Genomic DNA, 21,241 nt, shown 5'->3' with positions numbered 1-21,241 from the left:
TTAAGGATGGATTCTTAGGATTGAAAATAAAGCTAAAGGTACTAAATTAAAGCATTAGTCACTCAGTCATGTCCAACTTTTTGTGACCCCGTGGACTGTAGCCCTCCAGGCTCCCCTCTGTCCATGGAATTCTCCAGGCATGAATACTGGGGTGGATAGCCATTCCCTTCTCCAGAGGATCATCCTGACCCAGGGATCGAACCCAGGTCTCCTGAATTGCAGACAGATTCTTTACCATCTGAGCCAAGTTATAGATACATGTCATTAATAAAATCAGAAGACACAAGAGACTTTCTGGGTTTATACCATTTCTGTGGTGATTACATGAATTCTCAATCTTTTTCCCCATAGCACATGACCACCAACATTTATATGTCCAACCCACTTCCATAAGAACCCACGATTTTGAAGAAACACAAATTTTTTTTCAAGGAAATAAAACTCTGTTGGAGTTCTTGATTGCCATGATTACAGTACTACATCAAATGTGTTTAATCACCATCGACTGTGGCATAAATAAAATACACTATAAGTTATTTTTAATTGACTTTTCCCTTAAGAAAGCATATTGAATGTAAATGATGGTATTATTATAGAAAAGCATTGAATCCATTCTTATTCTTAAAGTGAATTACTCAAAATCTCTGCCATTTCTATCAATACCATCAACTGATCAAAAGACGCCCTGGTGTCCTAATACCAGGATTGAGAATTAATAAATTATTATATCGAATTAGTTTTATTACATTGAATTAGATGAACTATTTACTTACTGGATGCTGTTGTTTATTCCCATTTATTTAGATGCTAGAACTCGTGCATTGGAGTTATCATACTTAGAGTTGGAAGGCCTTTTTTCCAAAACTTTCACTTCTTGTAAGTAAAATCCTACTGAAAGTAAGGACATGGAAGAGGAGCATCCCTGAAAACCACAGGCGTCTGTGGTAATTAGTGTAGTGCCTTTTTGTGGAAACAAGAAGTGTCTTCATATGCCATGAACATTAATTGCTTCTGTATGTTACCTTGTAGCTTGGCATTGGGGCTTCCCTGGTGGCTCAGTGGTAATGAATCCGCCTGCCAGTGCAGGAGACACAGGTTCGATCTCTGGTTGGGAATATCCCCTGAAGAAGGAAATAACAACCCACTCCAGTATTCTTGCCTGGGAAATACCATGGACAGAGGAGCCTGGCCGGCTACAGTCCATGGGGTCACAAGAGAGTCAGACATGACTTAGCGACTAAACAACAAACAAGCTTGGCATTATTAATGGACAGTTTTATGAAAAGAAACCAATTTGGATATTTGACTTAAAAATCTTCCTTGTTTTTAAACCAAGATTTCTTCCTTGAAGAGTAAATGAATCATGTCCAAAATTCCTGCATGAGCCCCAGAGTGGACCAGGCTTCCCTTTCCCTCTTCTCTTGTGTCAGAGAGGCCTTTCAAATCTTGGTGTTCAAGCAGCACTGTTTGAGAGCTCCAGGTTTCTTTCCCTTGCATTTTCTTTTCCTTGTGTATCCTTTTACTGCATTCTCTTTCTTTCATTTTTGTTCCACATATCTGTTGATCTCTTGAATTTCATACAGACTTGCCCTAAAAACAATTCTATAGATTAGTCATCTAGTACCTTACAAAGTAAATGAGAAATACGGGACCTTAAAGTAATTTTTTGATATTAAAGTATTGGGATAACCGCACATTGTATCTTTCTTTTTCCATAATTTTTTTTTTTTTCGCTGCACCCCACAGCATGTGAGATCTTAGTTCCCCAACCAGGGATCAAACCTGTGCCCTCTGCATTGGAGTCTTAACCACTGGACCACCAGGGAAGTCCCACATTTTCCATGTTTAAATGAGATCTCTTGTGGGCAAGTGAGATGGGAAGACCCTTTCTTTCCTCAGCTACTTCTGAATGTGTCTCTTCAGCTGAAACTCAGGGTGGTGGAAAGTGCTTGGGCTTTTCCAGCTGAGCAACCTTCAGCAAGTCCTGTAATTTCAGTAAGCCTGTTTCCTAGCCTGTAAAGTGGAAATGGTAGTAATACATACTTCACAGGGATGCTATGGAGCTCAAATTAAATGTGAAAATGCTTGATAAAATGCAGGTTAAGACCTGTTAGGGTTTTTTTTAAACATTTTTATTAAAATGTATTAGTTTTAATAATTTCACACATCAATTATCTATTTTCTTCTTAGCACTTCTGGCCTAGACTCTACTGGGAATTTTCTGTATCCTCAGTGTAACAAATTTCTTCCACAGATTTTTACACAGTTTGGTCTGTTACCTGGATTAACAGATTTTTTTTTTAAAGACCTTAAAATACTGGAGGGGAAACAAGGGTCCATCAAGATCTCCTGAATGTTTGTCTCCTGCATTGGTTTTAACCATATGTGAGATTTCTACCATTCTCTGACATCCTTCAGTCTAGCTCCAGTTGCACTTATTTTCTTAGTTTCTTATGTCACAGTTTGTTGAAGAACTTGGTTAAGTACTTTGTGTTCAATCCCTTCCTTTCATCTGCTATCCAATTTATTTCTCCATGAGATTAAAGGCTTCCATGTCTTTGAAACTCTTAGATCCTAAGTCTATTATTATTAATGGCTTAGAATTTTTCACCTTATATGTGTTAGTCTATATTCCTTAATAAGCAAAGCACAAAGACTGTAAAATGTGATAAATAAATGTAAACTCAAGTGGATATTGAATGGAACCATAGCAGATCAAGACTTATGTAAGCCTGTCCCAAGGGACTAATGAAGGAAGAATCATTGAAACCGTTGTCCCTGTTTCATTTGTAGAAGATGAATACTTCCTGCCAAACACCTCAAACTGTCATTAATTGACTGGTTCCTGAAAATTGAGAAAAAAAGCAAAAAGTAATCCAGAAATGCAAGAAGCTAAGAAAAATAGTAATGAACTTATTAAAGAAGGACTCAGAAACCAGAAACAAAGGAGAGGATTTAACCAACAGATTATTCAGTCGCTCAGTCATGTCCAACTCTTTGCGACCCCATGGACTGCAGCATGCCAGGCTTCTCTGTCTTTCACTGTGTCCCAGAGTTGGCTCAAACTCATGTCCATTGAGTCGATAACCATCTCATCCTCTGTTGCCCCCTTTTCCTCTGGCCCTCAATCATTCCCAGTATCAGGGTCTTTCCCAATGAGTTGGCTCTTCGCCTCAGGTGGCCAAAGTATTGGAATTTCAGCCTCAGCATCAGTCCTTCCAATGTATATTCAGGGTTGATTTCCCTTAAGATTGCTGGTTTGATCTCCTTGCAGTCCAAGGGACTCTCAAGAGTCTTCTCCAACACCACAGTTCAAAAGCATCAATTCTTTGGTGCTCAGCCTTCTTTATAGTCCAACTCTCACGTATGGTCCATACATGACTACTGAAAAAACCATAGTTTTGACTATACAGACCTTTGTCTACAAAGTGACGCTGGAGATTAACGACCACCAGACAGGAGACTACTGTCCCTCCCACCCTACCTGACCTGCAGCATCCCCTTTGATTTTGTCCATTTGAGACACTGTGAAGTATATTTGTCATTTTGCAAATGCACACACATACCAGTGATCTGTGAGTGAACTGGAATCACAAATGGAACTTGACCATTCCCAACCTTCAAATTTTAGATTTTATCCAAACTCATCCCCCAAAATCCTAGGTCCTGTATCATGTGTACTTTAATGAAAGAAACTGGTAAACTTCATCCTGCCTGAAATTCATCCCAGGTAGCTATCCATCTCCAGGATGGAGTTGGCTTGGTCTCTTTTTTCAAACAATTGAAAAGAACTTGGAGTAAAAGGAAAGGAGAGGATAGAAGTTCAGTTTAGGGAGAGGAAAATGTTGAACAAAAGATGGAATTTTTTAAATAATTGATTTTCTTTTTTTTTTTTTTTTAATAATTGATTTTCATTTCAGGTTGATTGGGCAAGAGACCAAGCCAGTACCTATAATGAAAGTTTGTGGGGACTGTTTTTTTCTGCAAGAGCTGCAACCTTTTTGCAATAGAAATTGTGCGGCCTCTTGTGCTATTAGCCTTGTGCCGTTGTATTGCCAACTGATTTCTCCAATTCTCTTTTCTCAGTGGGCTAGAATGCAGCTGATTAAATAGGCCGTGACTCACATAAGCTCCCGTGTCTTTTTTATTGACTACTTTATGGAAATGTATCACACTCCAAAGGGCCCCCATTGTTGCTGCTGTGCGTGGCTAACTAAGGAGTCATGCTTAGTGCTGAGAGATGGACTTGTACTCTGCAGAGGAGGTATGGGTGGGATACAGGGTTTAAAGGAATCTGGATGGGGAAAGAAAGATGTCTGAGAATTTCTTTTATCTTCATCTGTCATGAAAGTTGGGTGGCCATCACTTCTGGGTAACACTCTACTCTGTTGATCTTATCTTTATAGCCCCACATCCTTCAGCTAAGTGAATCTTTTCTTTATATGGGCTATTCTGAGAGATTTAGTTAAGTGCAGTAGTAGAGAGAGATTATGACACTAATGCAATTCTGTTTTGTGCTGATATAATGTGATACACCCCTAGGTTTATCCAAAGGGCAATTTATTCCCAGTAAATCTAAATCATTTCTTTTTTTTTTTTTCCATCAAGGTGGTGATATCTTTTTTTAGGTAGTGGACAAAAAGCCTTGGTTTTTTTTTTTTTAATTATATACTTAAATGTTTTGCCTTAAAATAGCAACTCATGCAATTGTTTGTGGCCTCTTCCTTCCAATTTTATGATAATAAAAGTGATATTTTTATTACCATCCTGTAAAACATCTACATACTTTCTATTACATGTTTAGTAACTCTGCATATCGGTTCACTTGTGAATTCAGGCATACAGGGCTCTTCCAGCCTCATCACACAGGACTGGAGTTAATGTGTATATCCTCAGGACCACCATTTCTTGGTCAGTGAGACCCTGAGCTGACACTGAAAGGGGAGAGAACTTGATTGCCACAGTGGCTTCTCACCTTGGATTGAGATTGATCTGGATCCCATCTGGGTTTATCTAATAGATTGTGGAGGTAATAAGATTGGGCTCAGAGTCAACTTTACATTGAGAACAATTCTGTTATTGCACTCATCACAGAGTGCCTTAGACATAGAAGACAGTCAACAGAATAAAAATTGATTTGATCTGATTTTTTTTCCCTAGCCATTCCAAATTTCACCTATAATCCCATTTTTTTCCACTGCCCATAAGGGAATGCAGGCAAGAGAGTTCATCAATACAGATTCCCTCTGATAGGAAAGCAACAAAACACATCTTACAAAAACACAGCATATAAAATACTGTATTTCCAGCTCTCTTCCTCTTCAGAATCTTGTTGATGGATGACCAAGAGAGGAAATTCAGCAACTCATTCAGTGCCTAATTTTAGCAAACCAAGTGTGACTTTTAGGGTGAGAAGGTAGTGATGGTGCTGTCCCTAGTCTCCTAAAATTAGTGACTTTGAATTCAAACATCTCTGCTGCATTATGTCTTTGTTTTCTTGGTGGTGGCATTCTTGGGTTTCAGTTGGTGGGGAGAGAAAAGCCTCATGCTGATAATGTACTGAAAGTAAATGAAATTAAATAAGCGAAGCAGTGCTCATCACTACTTCCTTCCCCCCTGGGTAATTCAATTCAAGCTCTCTCTCGGATGGCAACTCACAGGGACTGTCTCTGTCACCCCGCTGGGGCCTGGAGTCTTAACATCTAAATAAAAGTTTCACTCAAGCATTTTTTATGCTCCTGCCAGCAGGATCAGTGAGCTGGTGTGGGCCCATTAATGTAATATTCATACTCACAGACTCTCCCCGCACACGAGGCAGTGTCTTCCCATTTTCATAATTATAGATGTTCCATAAAATGGCATTTAGATTTGCATTAAAAAAGGAGGTTTGAATTCTAATAGAACATTTAACATGTCTTTTATGATTCAGACTCTCGGCATCTTTAACAAGAAACTGTGTCTCTAAGTTTAACAAAACCTTAAAAAAAGGGAAAAAAAAAATGGTGGGAAGAAAAGATGGAAACTCCAGGCTTAAAGGATCCTGTTTTTCTTATCCCTTGTGTCTTTCATTTAATTTTTAGGCCTCTAGGAGCAATTTTTTTTTGACAGCATGGCAGAGAGGATAGGTTCTCCTTCAAAGGGCCTTCTTAGCTGCACCAGGTCCTCACCCTCAGTATGATCTGTTTCTAGTTTCTTGGAGAGCATTTTCAAAGAGATATTAGAATTTTCAGAAGGGCGGGAGAAATGAAAGAATCCTAGATAGATGAACTTTCCTTTGCTGCTGTTCATCTCATGTGTGCACCCGGAGACCCATCCAGGAGATTTATAGCAGCCACAGAGTTTGCTAACTGCATAACACACAAATGGAAACAGCCCATGAACAAGAAGTTGAAAATAAGAACAAATAGGAAAAAGAATCAGGCACTCAGCTAAAAAAGAGCTCTTCTGATCTACATTTTTGAAACTAAGCTGGAAACAGCATAGAAGCAAAAGGTTTAGTCCCCAAACCTAAAAAGAATGAATATTAGGACTATGCTAGCCCACTCCCTTCATTTCTCCTAATTAAGAAGTACAAAAAAAAAAAAAGAAGTACAGAGTTTTTTATTGTTTTTGTTGTTGTTTATTTTTTTGAGAACTAAATTCCTTCCTCTTTGTCTCTGTCTGACCTTTACCCCTCCCTTCTGTAAAATAAGTATAACCCCTAGTGGTGGAAGACAAATTAGGATCTTGACTTCTCAATAAACTAGCCTAACGAGGCTAATTGAAAGCCAAGAGTGTTAGCAGCATACAATTAAAAGCTGATGTCAGATCCAGGTCTTCTCTTTGTAAAGGCTTCTTCCATTCCTAGACTTTTCCCTTGACACTGACAAAACCGGGATTTGGCAATTATTGCCAAGTTCAGCTATGCATAGCCTTTCTTTGTGTGAACTTAATAAAAATATGTTTACTAAGGTGACTTTCTGTTTGTTAGAAAAAGGTGAGTGTGTGTTTAGTTAAGCAAATTCTTAGTTTTTTGGAGTCCTTTTTCTTACCAATCTGTGCACATTTAAACAACCTCCCTTGTACAGACTAATATTATGTTTAAGTCATTTTAAGCAATTTCAGCATTAGATATAATTAGAAAGAAAGAAAATTTACTCCCCTCCAGTCATCTAGAAATTGTTTTATTCTGTATCATATTTAAGCAATAGCCCGTCTGTATCTCTTCATTAATGTAGATTATCTCAAGTAGCCCAAATCAATGAAAATTCTGTCAGATTTCAACAAAACATTTTGCTCTTATTCCTTTTAGGAATGGAAGACATCGAAAGAGGAGCTCAAGAGCTTGATAATATCATCAAGCAAGGATACTTAGAGAAGAAAAGCAAAGGTACTGATTAGATCCCAGATCTCAGAATATTCCAAGAAGAGAATGGAAATGAGGAAAAAGAGGGCCATCATAGGGAATGCATTCTCTATGCCCACTACTATACTAGGCAGGTATAAGGCAAGAGGAAAGGAAAAAAAGAGAAGTCTGGTATCTGTGTGTAGGCTGGAAAGACCTGGCCCCACATCTCCACTTCATCAGGACAGGGATTGGTTTTTGTCTTGCTCACCTGGTACACCTGCTTAGTAATTACTTGTTGAATGAATAAATGAATGACTGTATTCTTGTTCTCTTCTCTCAGTGTTCACCCTTAAAGAGTGAAACTGTGTTGCCTCAAGTGTAATTTTTATATCATATGTGAAGCAGCCCACTTTAAAGTTTCAGACAAGTCTGAATCTTCAGCTGTCACTCTTTAATTAGGATAGTAGGGTTGGAGTACCAGGTTTAACACTCAGGCAAATTGGCTTAGTACAAAGAAAGCCTTGCTCATGCCCATGGCCTAGAGTGTCATGGACATGAGTTTGGGTAGACTGCGGGAGTTGGTGATGGACAGGGAGACCTGGCGTGCTGTGGTTCATGGGGTTGCAAAGAGTCAGACACGACTGAGCGACTGAACTGAACTGAAAAGGCAACAACACATAAAGATCTGGAGATGTGGAGAATTTTATAACTACAGGATGAGAATAGAACCTTAAAGATAAAGGAAATATAGAGAAACAGCTGAGGTCAGAGCAAGCAAAACCTGTTTAGAACTTGGGCCTTTAACTGAGTGAGTCCTCTGCACTCTGAGTCAATATGGGATAACCTGTGGGAGTGAAAGGGAGGGTTTTACAGTCCATTAACCTGGAAGATAAAACAATAACACACTGGACTGTGTGTTGTTGGATTTTACGGACTCTTCAGTGATTGTAGTTACCTGAATTTATGTCCCTTACTGCTCTTCTGTTTAGATCATAGTTTCTTTGGATCAGAGTGGCAGAAGCGATGGTGTGTTGTCAGCAGAGGCCTCTTCTACTACTATGCTAATGAGAAAAGTAAGTGTTCTTCATTTGCACAGCAGCATTTCACTCCTGGATGCAAGCACTTCGTAAATTCTCAAGCACTTAGATCTAAACTTAGTAGTCCTTAACTAACACCCATAAAGAGACATGCTTGGGAAAGAAGCTTGGCTAAATAATACCTTCCTTGCTCATCACCAAAAACTGATACCAATTTAGAAATTATAGCCCCTTTAAGCACTAGGGTAGTATGGTCAGCATATCAAAAGGCTACCTTATGACTAATAACATATCATCGAGGTCAAATGCCTTGGCATTTGTTAAAAAAGAACCTCAAACACTTTATAGGCATTAATAATATAGGTTAAATATTGAAAAATAATAATTCTGAGAAGGATTTTAGCAGCTTACCAACAGCCCAGAAATATAATCTTTGAGTACGAACTCTCTAAGAGCATGCTTCAAACTTTATCCTACTGGCTCCTGGGATGTAATCCAATGGACATCCCTAGAGCCATGGAGTGTCGAGACCCCAAGAGTTGCTGTGCCCGAGAGACACCCTTCAGCCAGATGGCAGCAGCAGCAAAGTGTTGACCCAAGTCAGAAGCAGCTTCTTATGAGCCACCACTGACTCAATCAACCACAACACTCATGAGCTATCCCTAAAAGACCTCCCATCCTGGCTTAACACTCTTGCTTAGTTCATGAGAGGGAATAGAGGATATAAGCACAAACCGGAGGAGCTACAAATAACTACAAGCTAAAAGTTATCACTGTAGGTGAATGGAAACTTTGAAACAGGGAATTCCTGCCAGATAGACTGCCGCAGGAGTGATGCTGCAACACAAGAGGAAGATAAAGTAGCAATCTTGCGGGGATTTCTTTGAGTTCTACCACCTTACAGAGGCCATTGATCCAAAGTAAATCCTTTATGGTCCTTTCAGTAATTTTCTGTTTCTCCTCTCTTCCTTCTTTCCTGGACTTATTCCTCTCCCAAAGCCTGGATAGCTAGTCAAGGGAATAGTCAGATACTTACACAGTTGCCTTTGGACTTCCAGCACCTTTGGCTCAAAGGTAGCAGAAAGAACAGCTTAGCTAAGTGACATGAAATCCTACAGATTAGATCTTGGGCTTCAAGGCAGTTACCTCACTCTGCCTCTCTGCCTGAAACAGTTATCACTAACCTTCATCTTGGGTTCACCATCACGATTCCTCAGAGCCTTTCCCATATATGGGTAAAGTGTGAGGTGTACTTGGAAATGATAGCAGCGTAACTCAAAACCTGAATAATAAGCCCCTTGCATCCTTCCAACCCCTAGCCCACTCTCAAATCCAGCAACTAAAGTTTCTCCCCTGAATTCTAGGCCAGCCAGGTTTTATTTTCTTATTTTGAAACTTCAAACTAATGTAACATGTGTGCCCTTAGTAAAATGTTTATCATTTCCCTTACATTTAAATATTTGGTTGGTATATCTGGATATAAAACCAGGTATCACGTTCATTCATTCAGAATCCTTCCCACTCAAGGTGAGGAGGGAGAGCAAGAGCGAGAGGCTTGGAGACTTTTATTGACCATTTTGCCATCAGAGTGAAATAAAATCTGGTGACCAAAGAACAACAAAACATTTTAGTGGCCAGTTAGAACAAGGAGAGATACTTTAACAAAAAAGATTCTGGTGTCAAAAAGCACTGTTGCATGGCTCCCTTCTTGCCAGTTACTTCTTATTGTGCCCAAGACATTTTCTTAGTAAGTATAGAGTGTTTGTGTATTTCTTTTAGCTCAACCAGGTGAGGACAGATTCTTTTACTTTTCTGTAACTATTTTCTTCCCACTGCCATCCCTCTCATCATCGTCATCAAAAAGTAATTCATTCTAGGGACTTCCCTGGTGGCCCCGTGGTCAAGACTCCATACTTCCAATGCAAGGGGGCATGGGTTGAAAACCTCGTCAGGGAACCACATGCTGTGAGGTGCGGCCAAAAGAAAGAAATTCGTTCTACAGGACAGAAAGCATCACTCAGACACTGTGGTTCTGTTCTTCTACAAGTTCTGAACCACACCACGACGCAAAATCATTGGGAACCACCCCCTCTTTTTCTGTTTCTAATTTTTTTTTAAGAGAGTGACAGGCAGAGTAGTCTCTCCTTTCACTCACTTAGGGTCCTTTTCCTTTTATAGTCCCTTCCTCATCATCTAATGATACTCAACAGTACTCTGCTGCTTCCCAATCTGACTGCTAGCAAGGGGGATAAAACACTGAGTTTTAATTATTCTTCCTCTAGCATGAACTTCCACCTGACCAGCAGGAGAGGAAGAGAAGTCTAGCCCACATGCTACGTAAGACATAGGAGGAGAACCCGGACGTATAATGCCCCTTAGGTTGCTGTCCCTCCCCTCGCACGTGCTCTGCTGGCCCTGATGATAATGTTTCAGCTCTATAATAGCCTTCAAGAGCCTCATGTTTACAGCCATACTCTCCCCGCTGTAATAATTTCTTCTTTCTCTTATTATAGATCTCTTAACATTCTGATAAATTCTCTGTCTCTGCTGTACTCTTTTGGCAAAATAATCTTTCACGTTGCATTCCCTAGCTTGGCAGTGATCTCTGCCTGGCTGTCACAGTAGCCTCTTCTTAAGCTTCTCTAATAACCCTTCCTCGACTATTGTGGTTCCTCAGGGAGGTAACAGCTGTTTCTGTGCTTCTATTTTACATCCAGAGAAGATGCCCTCCCTTGGCAGTTGCATCTCTCTAGAGATAAAGGAAGCTTTCCTGTCTTGCAGGCAAGCAGCCCAAAGGGATCTTCCTCATTAAGGGCTACAGTGTACGGATGGCCCCCTACCTGCGAAAAGATTCCAAGAAAGAATCCTGCTTTGAGCTGACCTCCCAGGATAGGCGCAGCTATGAGGTAGGATGAGCCGAGGAGATGGAGATCCTCATTAGTGTTGCAGTTTTGTTCCATGTTGCATGTGAGCTGTGGTTGTGATGCTGGATGCCATCCTTTGTTACCTGTCGTTTCTTACCAAGACCTTCTTTCTTGACACGTCCTCACCTTCGCTGTGTCGTGCCCACCCTTCTATTGCCATATTCATCCTAGATCCTGCCTTTGCCAGGCTTCTGTCTCTTCATCCCTTCCCTTCTCAGTCTCATTCTGTAGGTGAAAGTCTTGTCTATTGCAGCACACAACCCAGTTCTTTATTCAGAGTCTCTAATTCCATGGCTTTAATTTCCACTCTCTTTCTTTTTCAACTGATTATCTTCACTTCCTTTTATGAAATCCAGAAAAAGAGAAATCTGACTGTAGGGTGAATAAATAATTCATTGTCACATATTCATCTTGATATCCAAAATAATCTTCCTGTGTGTAGATGCACTGCATATCTCTGGAAAGATTTCTAAGATACTAGAAGCAATGAGTACTAATAGTGACTACTAAGGAACTAGAGGACTTGAATGGGGGTGAGAGAGACAGTCTTCACTGTGTTCATTTTTATATATTTTAATATAATAGGTAATGAATTATAAAATTAAAAAGGCCAAAAAAAGTCTGAATATGGAAATATAGTGATTTTTCACGAAAAATATACTTTTAAATTGAATACATATATTGTGTGGGTATATACACATATTGTTTCCTCCTTGTTGGCTACTTTTATCACAGTTTTATGAAAATAGTTTAGAAAAACTTTAGCTAACTTAAGAAAAAGAGAAAAGCCATGCTAAGGTTAATATTAACCACTTACGTAACCCTTTGACCCTTCAAGTCTTTCTCAGCACTCATCCTTTCATGTTTCTACAGTATCCTAGCCCTTATTTTGTAAAAATGACCTAGGTTTTAATTATGTAATTTCAAAAGAAATTTTTTACTTTAAGCCAAACTTTTCTATGGAATTTTTTATAGATCTGTCTATTTTTATTAGCAAGTTCTGATTTGCAAGGCCCAGATAAAAATGTATATATCTAAAACAATTTTCCTAGTCATTTTTATAGACAAGTGTTTTTAAGAAATCAAGAATGACAATATTTATTAATAAGTTTTAAGCAGGAATCTAGGTTTCTTATACAGCACATGTTTTTATCTTACACTAATGACCAGATAATAAAAATGTTTTTCAGGAACAGTCATTTCAAGTTGATTCATTTAAAATAAGAAATTACTAAAGCCTGATGCTTGACTGGCCTGTTTGTGAATCAGGATGTAGAGTTTGTTTAGTTCTTTTCTTTGGCCCATTGAATCCAAGTCATTACTATAGTCTGTGGATTCTTCCTCTACAATATCCTTTGGATCGTTTCCTTCTGATTTATTTCTACAGCCATCACAATAGTTAAGTCCCTATCACTTCATTCAGAGGACTAGTTAAGTAGCCTTCTAGTTGATCTGTCTCTAATTTCTCCCTATTTCAGTCTGTCCTACTCACAACAACTGACAGACTCTCCCTCTCCTTTTTCTAGAATTTACAGTGGCTTCATCTGTACCGCCTGCCCTTGAAATCTGAATTCCTCATACTCAAAGCCTTTTCATCAGTTCTTCTTTGACCCTTAGTTCTCCAGATTCATCTGTTACTGTTCTCCAGTCAAGCTGATCTGCCTACCTTCCCTATACTTGATGGTCTCGTTTCTAATCTTTGGCGGCTGGTTCTCCCTACCTGAAATGTTCAGCTCCCTCCACCAATTTCCACCAACTCTCTTTAAAAATTCAACCCAAACAGTGTTACTTCAGCGAGCCTCCCTGGCTTACCATGGGCGATGATAAGTGCTCCCTGTCTTCTCTCAACATCCAGCTGTTTGCAAACGCAATTGCTTTGTAGTGTCCCTTGTCACGAGTGTGTGCCATCTCCAAAACTGACATGTTGATCTGAAGTCAGTAGTTTGGGTTTGCCTTTTTCTCTGTAAACTGTTCTCAATAAATGCCTGATGAATGAATGGGTAATCAAATGAATGAATGCACATAAACATGAATCTGGATTCAAATCCAGCTGTCAACTTTGGGTATGCAAAGTTACTGAAGGAGAAAAATCACTTTGAGTGGGATTTTGATCTTTGTTCTAAATGTTAATTCTCAGGAATCTGAGAGTTAATGAGAATTCTGAGCCTTCTACTTGACTCTGCAGTTCAGCTCGCAAGATTCCTCCCCTTGAACCTCCCTAAAGGATTCACAGAAATGTTAGTGAAAGTGATACACTAATTCACTAATTTTTCTCTAGTTTACAGCTTCTAGTCCAGCTGAAGCCAGAGACTGGGTGGATCAAATAGGTTTCTTGTTAAAGGGTAAGTATCGTTATTACAGAAACAGTATTTCAGTCCATTTTCAATTCAAGTTGTATTGCATAACTATAATCCATGGGCTTCAATATATTTCTATCTGCCCATTCTCCCTATCTTATCTTTCACATGATAACAACAAATAGTACCATATGTGATGCAGAAGGAAAAGAAACCATCAACCTGGAGGTGACCTCTAGTATCATTCTAGCTCTTCCACCTACCTACAGGCAAGTCCGTAATATTTATAATCACCAGAAAAGATATGCTAAACACCAGCTCCAAAAAATAAAAAAATAAACACCAGCTCCGCTCAATTCAGTGTCTCGTAACCCCTTATATTCTGGAAAAGAAATACATGATACCAAAGTCATCTAGATGTGGTTTAGGTTCAAAATCTTCCAGTTTTAGTCAAGTAGAAATCTAAACTCATCTAGGTGGCCTTTGAGAACATTGGACACAAAAGACAAATTGCTGTTTCCCAAACCACAATCAAATGTTCTTTGCTTTGACTGGGAAGAGGCCTGCCTGAGGATGTCAAATGACTGCTCTTAGAGTACCCTCTGCTGGCCATCCTGTAGGCACAGCAGTGACAGGGGCCCAGGCAGCCTTGTCTGGGAGGGGCCCAGCAGGTAGGGGCAGTCAGCCAAGAGTCTGTCACCTGACATTGATAACCCTCTTGATGGTACACATACCTCATGGCAGGACCCTGCCTCTGCAGAAAGGCAGAAGCACCAACTTCGTACGTGACCCAAGACCTAGCGAGAAGAACATCAACTTAAAACACCAAGCCTTTTCATCTAGTTTTTTAAATTCTGCTATAAGATTTTATTGTGGATAAAAAAGAAGGAAGCACCAGAGCTTTAATTACTATTGCCTCCTTTATTCAGTTTATGCCTTTACTATCACAGGAACAAACTATTGCATCTACCAAGAGCGTCACGTATAATAGACTAGAACTAGGCAAACATGAACATTGATGGTGAGACTACAGGGTACGCTCTCATCTAGGTGCCTTGGATTTATGCGTGTAATATACCCCTAAGTGTGTAAACCTCAATAAAACTCCAAGCAGCTTTATTGAGCTGTACCCTGTGGTACTTTCAGAATCCCACATTGAAGAAATTATTCATTCCATTTTATTTTAAAACAAACAAAATAATAACATATGGTTTAAGCCACAGATGTGTCTTTGATCCCTTCCTCATATGAGGTGGCTCCAGAATTCAGATGAAAATAGTTGCAAAATCTTTATTAAAAGCCTAATCAAGCCAAACAGTTTTACTGTATTTCGAAATGAGCATCGGATGTCTCTCTATTCTTTCTTCCCCAGAGCACCCTGCTTGCTCTCGCCCATTCTGCAGAGGCCCCTCAGCAGGGTTTCAGAGAGCACGCTATACTGCGCCTCAGAGAATGAACCTTCCCAGTTCCCCATTAAAATAAGAAAGCAATCTCCCTCTCCTGCCCTATGCCCCCCAGTGCTGTAATGGCTCAACGTCCTCTATGTGGTGACCCATTTTAAGGTCAGCCAGACTGTACAGTTGCAAAAGGACATGGAAACCACATCACTCAGCCATTCCATCTGGTCCGGTGTTACCGTTATATTTTTCCACATCCCACTTTCTCTTTCTCTTCCTCTTCCACTTTTGCCCACTTTTCTCTTTACAAGCACACCTCTCGAAATTCTGCAGTGAGACCATGGGGGAGATGAATGAGCTTGTGACAGCTCAGGTATCCTGTGGAAGCCACCATAGTTCCCAGGCTCCGTGCGCCCCGGAGAACCTAGGCCATCACTCACCCTCCCAGTTTTCCACTTGACAAGCAGCGCGAAGCACGCTGGCATTTCCTCTTCTGGCCTATTCTCTTCCCTTCACCTCATGTGCTCTCACACACCCATACTTTTCAGGGCTGCTTCATCCTGATCAAGTTTTATTGCAAGGAAGGATTTATGTTGATGGTTTAAACCTGATGCAGTGCTAGTCTGGCCTTTTCTGTAGATTTCCTGCCACCAAGTCCCGCACTAGAAATAACAGCACTTAACCTGGTGTTTCATTTTCTTTTGACATGTTTTATTCTCATCCCTCCTCCTCCTCCTCCCTCTTTCTTTCCCTGCCTTGTCCTTTTCCTTCTCACCCTATCTTGATTCATTCCCATCTCTGCCCTGACAGACCTGAGCTCCTTAACCATTCCATATGAAGAGGAGGAAGAGGAGGAGGGAGAAGAGGAGAAAGAGGAAGAAGAAGAGATGTACGATGATATCGATGGTTTTGACTCCTCAAATTCTGGTTCCCAAAGCAGACCCATTATCTTGCCTGGCAGCGTGGGGCTCAAAGAGCCTATGGGGGAGAAAGAAGAAGATATTTATGAAATCTTACCAGGTGAGACATTTCGTCTTCTAATTACCTTCCTCTCGTTTAGAGACTCTAGACCTGGTAGAAGAATATAACTTGGACAGCTCCAGAGGAAGCCAAACCTCTGATGGAGGCACTTGCAAGGAAGCTTCCGAGATTCCCAGCACAGAAGCCCTGCCCTGGGGGCAAGATGGGTTGATGGGGGTGGGGAGTGTGTTTTATCTCTGCATGTGAAGTAATTTATTACAAACATCAACAGGTTCGAGAGTCAAGAATATTCATGCTGGTTCTCATAGGTTCACCATGAGTTTCATCAAAACTCTCTAGTTTGAACTTCTTTTCTGTGTAATTGTGAGGATAATGGAAAGTCACCTCAAATGATGAAGGATATGAAAAGACTGCAGCAATGTAAACGCCAACAAGCCTTTTCAGTAACACAGTAAAGCCTTGACAGAGCACAGCTCACCCTTGCCTAGTCCAGATATACCACGAATCAAATCACATCTCTTGCTGATAGACCTAACATGTGTCCTCTGCCCACCATTACACCAGGTCCACTGTACGTATTTCTTTTTTTTCCGAAGGCATGATAACCAGCATCTCAAAAATTGTGTAGTCATCACTGCTCCCGCCCAACCACTTCCTGTGTGGGTAACAGCAGCTGCTAAACAGTGCAGAGCACAGTGGGGGTCAGACTGTGCAAAAAATGAAGCCTGAGCCTTTTAATTGTGAGGTAGTTAGACCACAGGAACGCTGAATCTTCAAGTCCATTCAGAAAGATCGCTCCTGTGGAAATTTGCCAGGAGTTCAGTGCTCTACTGAGAAATCCAAGTTAAGTCTAAATTTATAGCAATTTAAACCTCAATCCCAGATGAACCTAGGAGCTGAAGTGAACCTAACACTCAGGCCCCTGAAGTCAGGGCTGGTTGCTAAAAATATTGTTAGTAAGCAACTGACATTTCAAGGCTTCCTGAGAAGGGTTCAACCCTGTCAATACCACGTTCATCTCTCCCTTGGGGAGAAGCCACGTCATTGCTTCCTGAGTTGCAGGGCTGTGGCTACACCTTCCCTCCTGACTGGGACCTCACACACTCAGTCACCAACCCATGACAAGAAGAGCCTGCTTCTTCTCCCAGCACTTCCAGCCTCTGCTAGTCCCCGACTTCCCCAGTCTTTTTGTTGTGTTTTATTATGCAAATGATATCTTGGTTGAGGTCGAGCCATTTCTTGTGTCTGAAGTTAAAAAAAAAAAATGATAATTTCCTCAGCAAGTCATCGTCGTTAATGAAGTTTTACAAAAACAGATACAACCAAAGGAAAATAAAATTTCACAGGTGATAAATTTTTCCAATTTCCCTGGCAGAATTCGATAGGATTGTTAAATTAAGAGTGAAGGTGTCTGTTAGAAAGCAACGAGCAGTGATGGGTAATTTTATAGAGTGGAAAATTGAATCAAATTGCTACATTAAAACACAGCTCCTCTGAGAATCTTCCCTTTCACAGTCTGCTCCATTGCAACAGCAGGGTGCAGAAATGGATCTAAATCACAACAACCCCTAAAAGGAGATGTATTCCCCAACTTGGCCAGAGGTTTCTGATGAGCTCACATTCCACTTGCTGCTGTCCAGGTTGGGGGAGATATCCAGGTAACACTCCACTTGAGGTCACAGCTGTGTAAGAGTGCTCTGGGAGAACCTCACAGAGCCACTCAGCCTTCCGTGGAGCAAAGAAGGGTTGCTAATGCCCGTGTTTACTTCTCAAAGGAGCAGGGAGAAAGGAGCTGATGCTCAGACACACAGAGCAAAGGAGAGTAAAGGGAAAGGTGTCTCAGAAAATAAAACCTAGCCCCAAGTGGGTTGCTGAATGTGTGACTGGTTTCTTAGCAACCATCCTTCCCACGCCCCTTAAAACCCTACCCTCAGCCATCATGGCACCGCCCAGTGTGCCAAAGCTCGCGCCAGTTTGGATATTGGAGTGGACTCCAAGGGCATGGAGACTGGTCTACTTTCTTGAGGAAAGCCACTTACCCTGTGCTTACAACAACGGCCCCTCAGAAGTGAGGAAGGCCACATCACAGGAAAACCAGGGTCTCTTTCCAGATTAGGGCAACAGCAGCCAACTTGCTGGTTTATTTTCTAAAGGACAGGGCTGTTCCCAGCCAACAGGTTCTTTCCCAAAAGCTTCTATCTATCACAGTTTTTAGAGACTGCATTGAAGTTGGGATATATTGGCATTTTGTTATGATGCAATTATTTCAGACACGAGTCTCCATCAGCCAGCTTCCTGTCTGTGCCACTCAGCTTGTTGCTTCTGAAATTGCAGTTAGTTTTGCCTGTGCCACCCTCCCTGTCTTGGAGGAATTGAGAGAGGATGTGAGGGAGCCTGACACTCATCTCAGAAGACCACCCCCTGAGCAGTGACACGTGAGACACAGCATGATGTCACAGTGACAGTGCTGGCTCTGGGTCAGGATGGACCTGCTCTGCCATCTGCCAGCTGTGAGGCCTTGAGCAAGTTATCTGCCCTGTTTCTCAGGTGTGGTTTTGCCAGCTGTAAAATGGGAATAACAGTAGTAGCTGTCACAAAGGATGCATGAGAAGCCTGGAACAGAATGCATAAAGCATGAGAGCCCTGGCAAACAGGCAGCATTCAGGAAATGCTGGCTATTCTCCATCTGGTGGCATTTAAACAAAGTGTTGCCTCTTTGAAGAATCCTAGGAATCAGCTCATTCCCCATCTCCTCCAACCAGACCAGAGACAGTCCGGCTGGACATTTTCAGTGATACGTGTGAAGCAGGTGAAACTGAAAATCCCGAGCAGATGGAAAGTGGCTCGCACCTTCTGCTCAGGCCCATTTTTACTGTGAAGACAGGTGCTGGGTGGAGGGACAATTGACAGTAAGGTGGGATTGTGCTAATGTTGCACACTCATCAATAGTCAAATGACTTGGGCCTCTAAGACATGTCTCACAGTAACAGGTAAATGTGCTTTGTAGAGAATATCTGCTTCTCCTTCCTCTTTGGGATGGGGCCTACACCAGCCTCACTGTCTCTATGGGGAAGGCTGTGTAAGTGAGATCTCCTCCCTTCCAGAATATAATTTTGATGGACTTCCTAGTTTTGAAAGAAAAGTGCCTGTAACATATACCAAGTCAATACAAAAATGTTTTTTCCTAATCAAAATAGTGTATGGATCATCAAATTAAATGCACTACATCACATTAATCGTGGGATAATTAGCATTTGCTGCATGGCTAGCACTCTCCTTCCCTTGAGGGAAAGCCAGAGCACTCGAGGTTTTCAGCCCAAGACCACAATGTGAGTCCTAGATAATATGGTTTCAAGATTGTTATCTACTGGGATTTCTGAACATCCATGTTAAGAATATGGGAGCCCTTGATTTTAAAGATCTCATTTGCAGTAGTTTAAACTGTAGGGAACTACCAACAAAGAAATACTAAAGCAATATGTGGAAAATGAAAGGCTTTTCTGAACCCTCTTTCACCCCTTCCCAAAATTATTTTGCAGTCTAGCACAGGCGCAGTTTCATGATTCCAGATACCATAAAAGGACAGTTTTTAATCAGGTTTCTCTTTGTCTGGGGCCTCGAGCCTGGAATCCAGCAAGGCACCTGAGACCATTGAAGAGCTGTAACTGAGGCCTTGCAGCAGCTGCAGTAGCAACAGAATCTGGCCGTGTTGTCTAAAGAGATTTCAGGAGAGCACATGGAGAGACAAAGCGCCTTCCCTGGGAATGTCTGTGCACATTCTGAGGCTGCCTGCACTGCCCTGGAGGGTCATTATAGACCCAGAAACCAGATCGCTTTATAATAAAGCAGATAACTGGGTTTTTTTTTCATTTGAGACAAATGGAAACCATTCTGTGGAATTATTTTTCCCCCATACAATTGTCCAGACCCACAGAAAGGGGGAATGATGATAGCAAGAAGTCTAAGGAAAGAAGAAAAGCAGACACCAAAAGTACGAAGTTTGTGAAGAAACAAGTTCCAATTTCATGGAAAAGCAGGGCTCCATGAGGGGCACATCAAAGAATCAAAGCTACCATCAGGCCCCTTCCGAGCTTCTTGGCCTTTTCTTCCCCTCAGTCCTGTGCACCCCTGGCTCCAGACAAACCTACTTCTGACCAGCACCAAAACTGGAACCGTGTATTTTCTTCTGCTTCGAATCCCCGCCCCCAGTCTGTGACAGGGGCCCCTCTGAGTCCCCTCGGTGGCAGCCTCCCGGAGACGCAGCTGCAGCCGAGCTCTGCTTCAGCCTCTACCCCAGGGATTTGTATTTAGGTTTTTCTCTTCCAATTAGTAGGTGCTCAATTATGATTTTTGAAATTTAGTGTATTCCAAGTGTTGCAGTTAGCAAAAATTGAGTTTAATATGTAGTACTCAAGATCCTACCATGGAGATAGTATGCAAATATTTTGAGGTAACAGTTGAGATTACCAGCTATACAACAGAGAATTAAATGTGCTATTAGCATTATGCTCCTATTTGCCATGTTGTTTGAAGAGGTGCTGTAGCATCCATGGATTTATAACATATCTATGCATTCTGTGGAGTGGTTTCTATTTCCATTTTTTGCCTGTTCCCTTTGCACTTCGAGGTTATCTGCATTTCTGCTACATCTGTCACCAGAGCACCTTGACATCTGGTTGCACATTGATACATTTGGCATTTTTAAAGCTTCTGTCACTTTGCTTTACTTGAGAGAAGTGACCTCCCTCTTTCTTATCTAGTCATTTTAAAAATTTTATTCCCAGTTCAACCGATGTCAGAGCAGCACTTCAGAAAGGAGCGAGGCGTCATAGGAAGCTGGCTCCTCTCCGGGTCCCCGCAGTGGAGTCAGTGTCCTGTTCCTCTCAGCCTCTCATTGGTGTCCCTGACATTGTGCCAAGAGTGTTGATTGAAGTCAACTCTCTGGATACTGATGCTCATTTGTGATACCCCATGGTTCTCTTACACATTCGCACAGTTAACAGAATCTTCCTCAACTGTTTTCCCAATTGAAATGAAATATTTGGGAATCAAGTAGAGCATTTAATGTAATAAGTGGACAGTAATCTTTAGAGGTTAATTTGTTTAAAGCCTGTGTAAGGTTGGGTTCCCATATGCGCTGTTAGGAGCAAGAACCATTATAATCTATTACTGTTTAAAGTTGAGCAGCACATAAATTTTAATTCCTCCTTAAATGAAGATGTATTTTAGTAGATGTCATGCTAAAAAGCCTAATAATATTCTTATACAGAAATTCAAC

The 21,241-nt window shown here is 41.1% G+C and overlaps 1 protein-coding gene across 2 annotated transcripts in view; it reads left to right on the top strand.

Moving 5' to 3' along the window:
* SKAP1 (src kinase associated phosphoprotein 1) overlaps nucleotides 1-21,241 on the top strand; it is a 291,789-nt gene that overhangs the window by 236,693 nt on the left and 33,855 nt on the right. For both annotated transcript variants that reach the window (XM_043470440.1, XM_043470435.1), the window contains exons 5-9: nucleotides 7,292-7,369; nucleotides 8,317-8,400; nucleotides 11,146-11,270; nucleotides 13,567-13,630; nucleotides 15,793-16,002. In XM_043470440.1, the coding sequence (XP_043326375.1) occupies nucleotides 7,292-7,369; nucleotides 8,317-8,400; nucleotides 11,146-11,270; nucleotides 13,567-13,630; nucleotides 15,793-16,002 (561 nt within the window). The remainder of the gene's footprint in view (nucleotides 1-7,291; nucleotides 7,370-8,316; nucleotides 8,401-11,145; nucleotides 11,271-13,566; nucleotides 13,631-15,792; nucleotides 16,003-21,241) is intronic.

The sequence above is a fragment of the Cervus canadensis genome, chromosome 1, assembly GCF_019320065.1.
Source record: "Cervus canadensis isolate Bull #8, Minnesota chromosome 1, ASM1932006v1, whole genome shotgun sequence".
NCBI lineage: Eukaryota > Metazoa > Chordata > Mammalia > Artiodactyla > Cervidae > Cervus > Cervus canadensis.
Note: the sequence above shows the minus strand (reverse complement) of the source record. Positions and strands in the feature narration are given on the sequence as shown.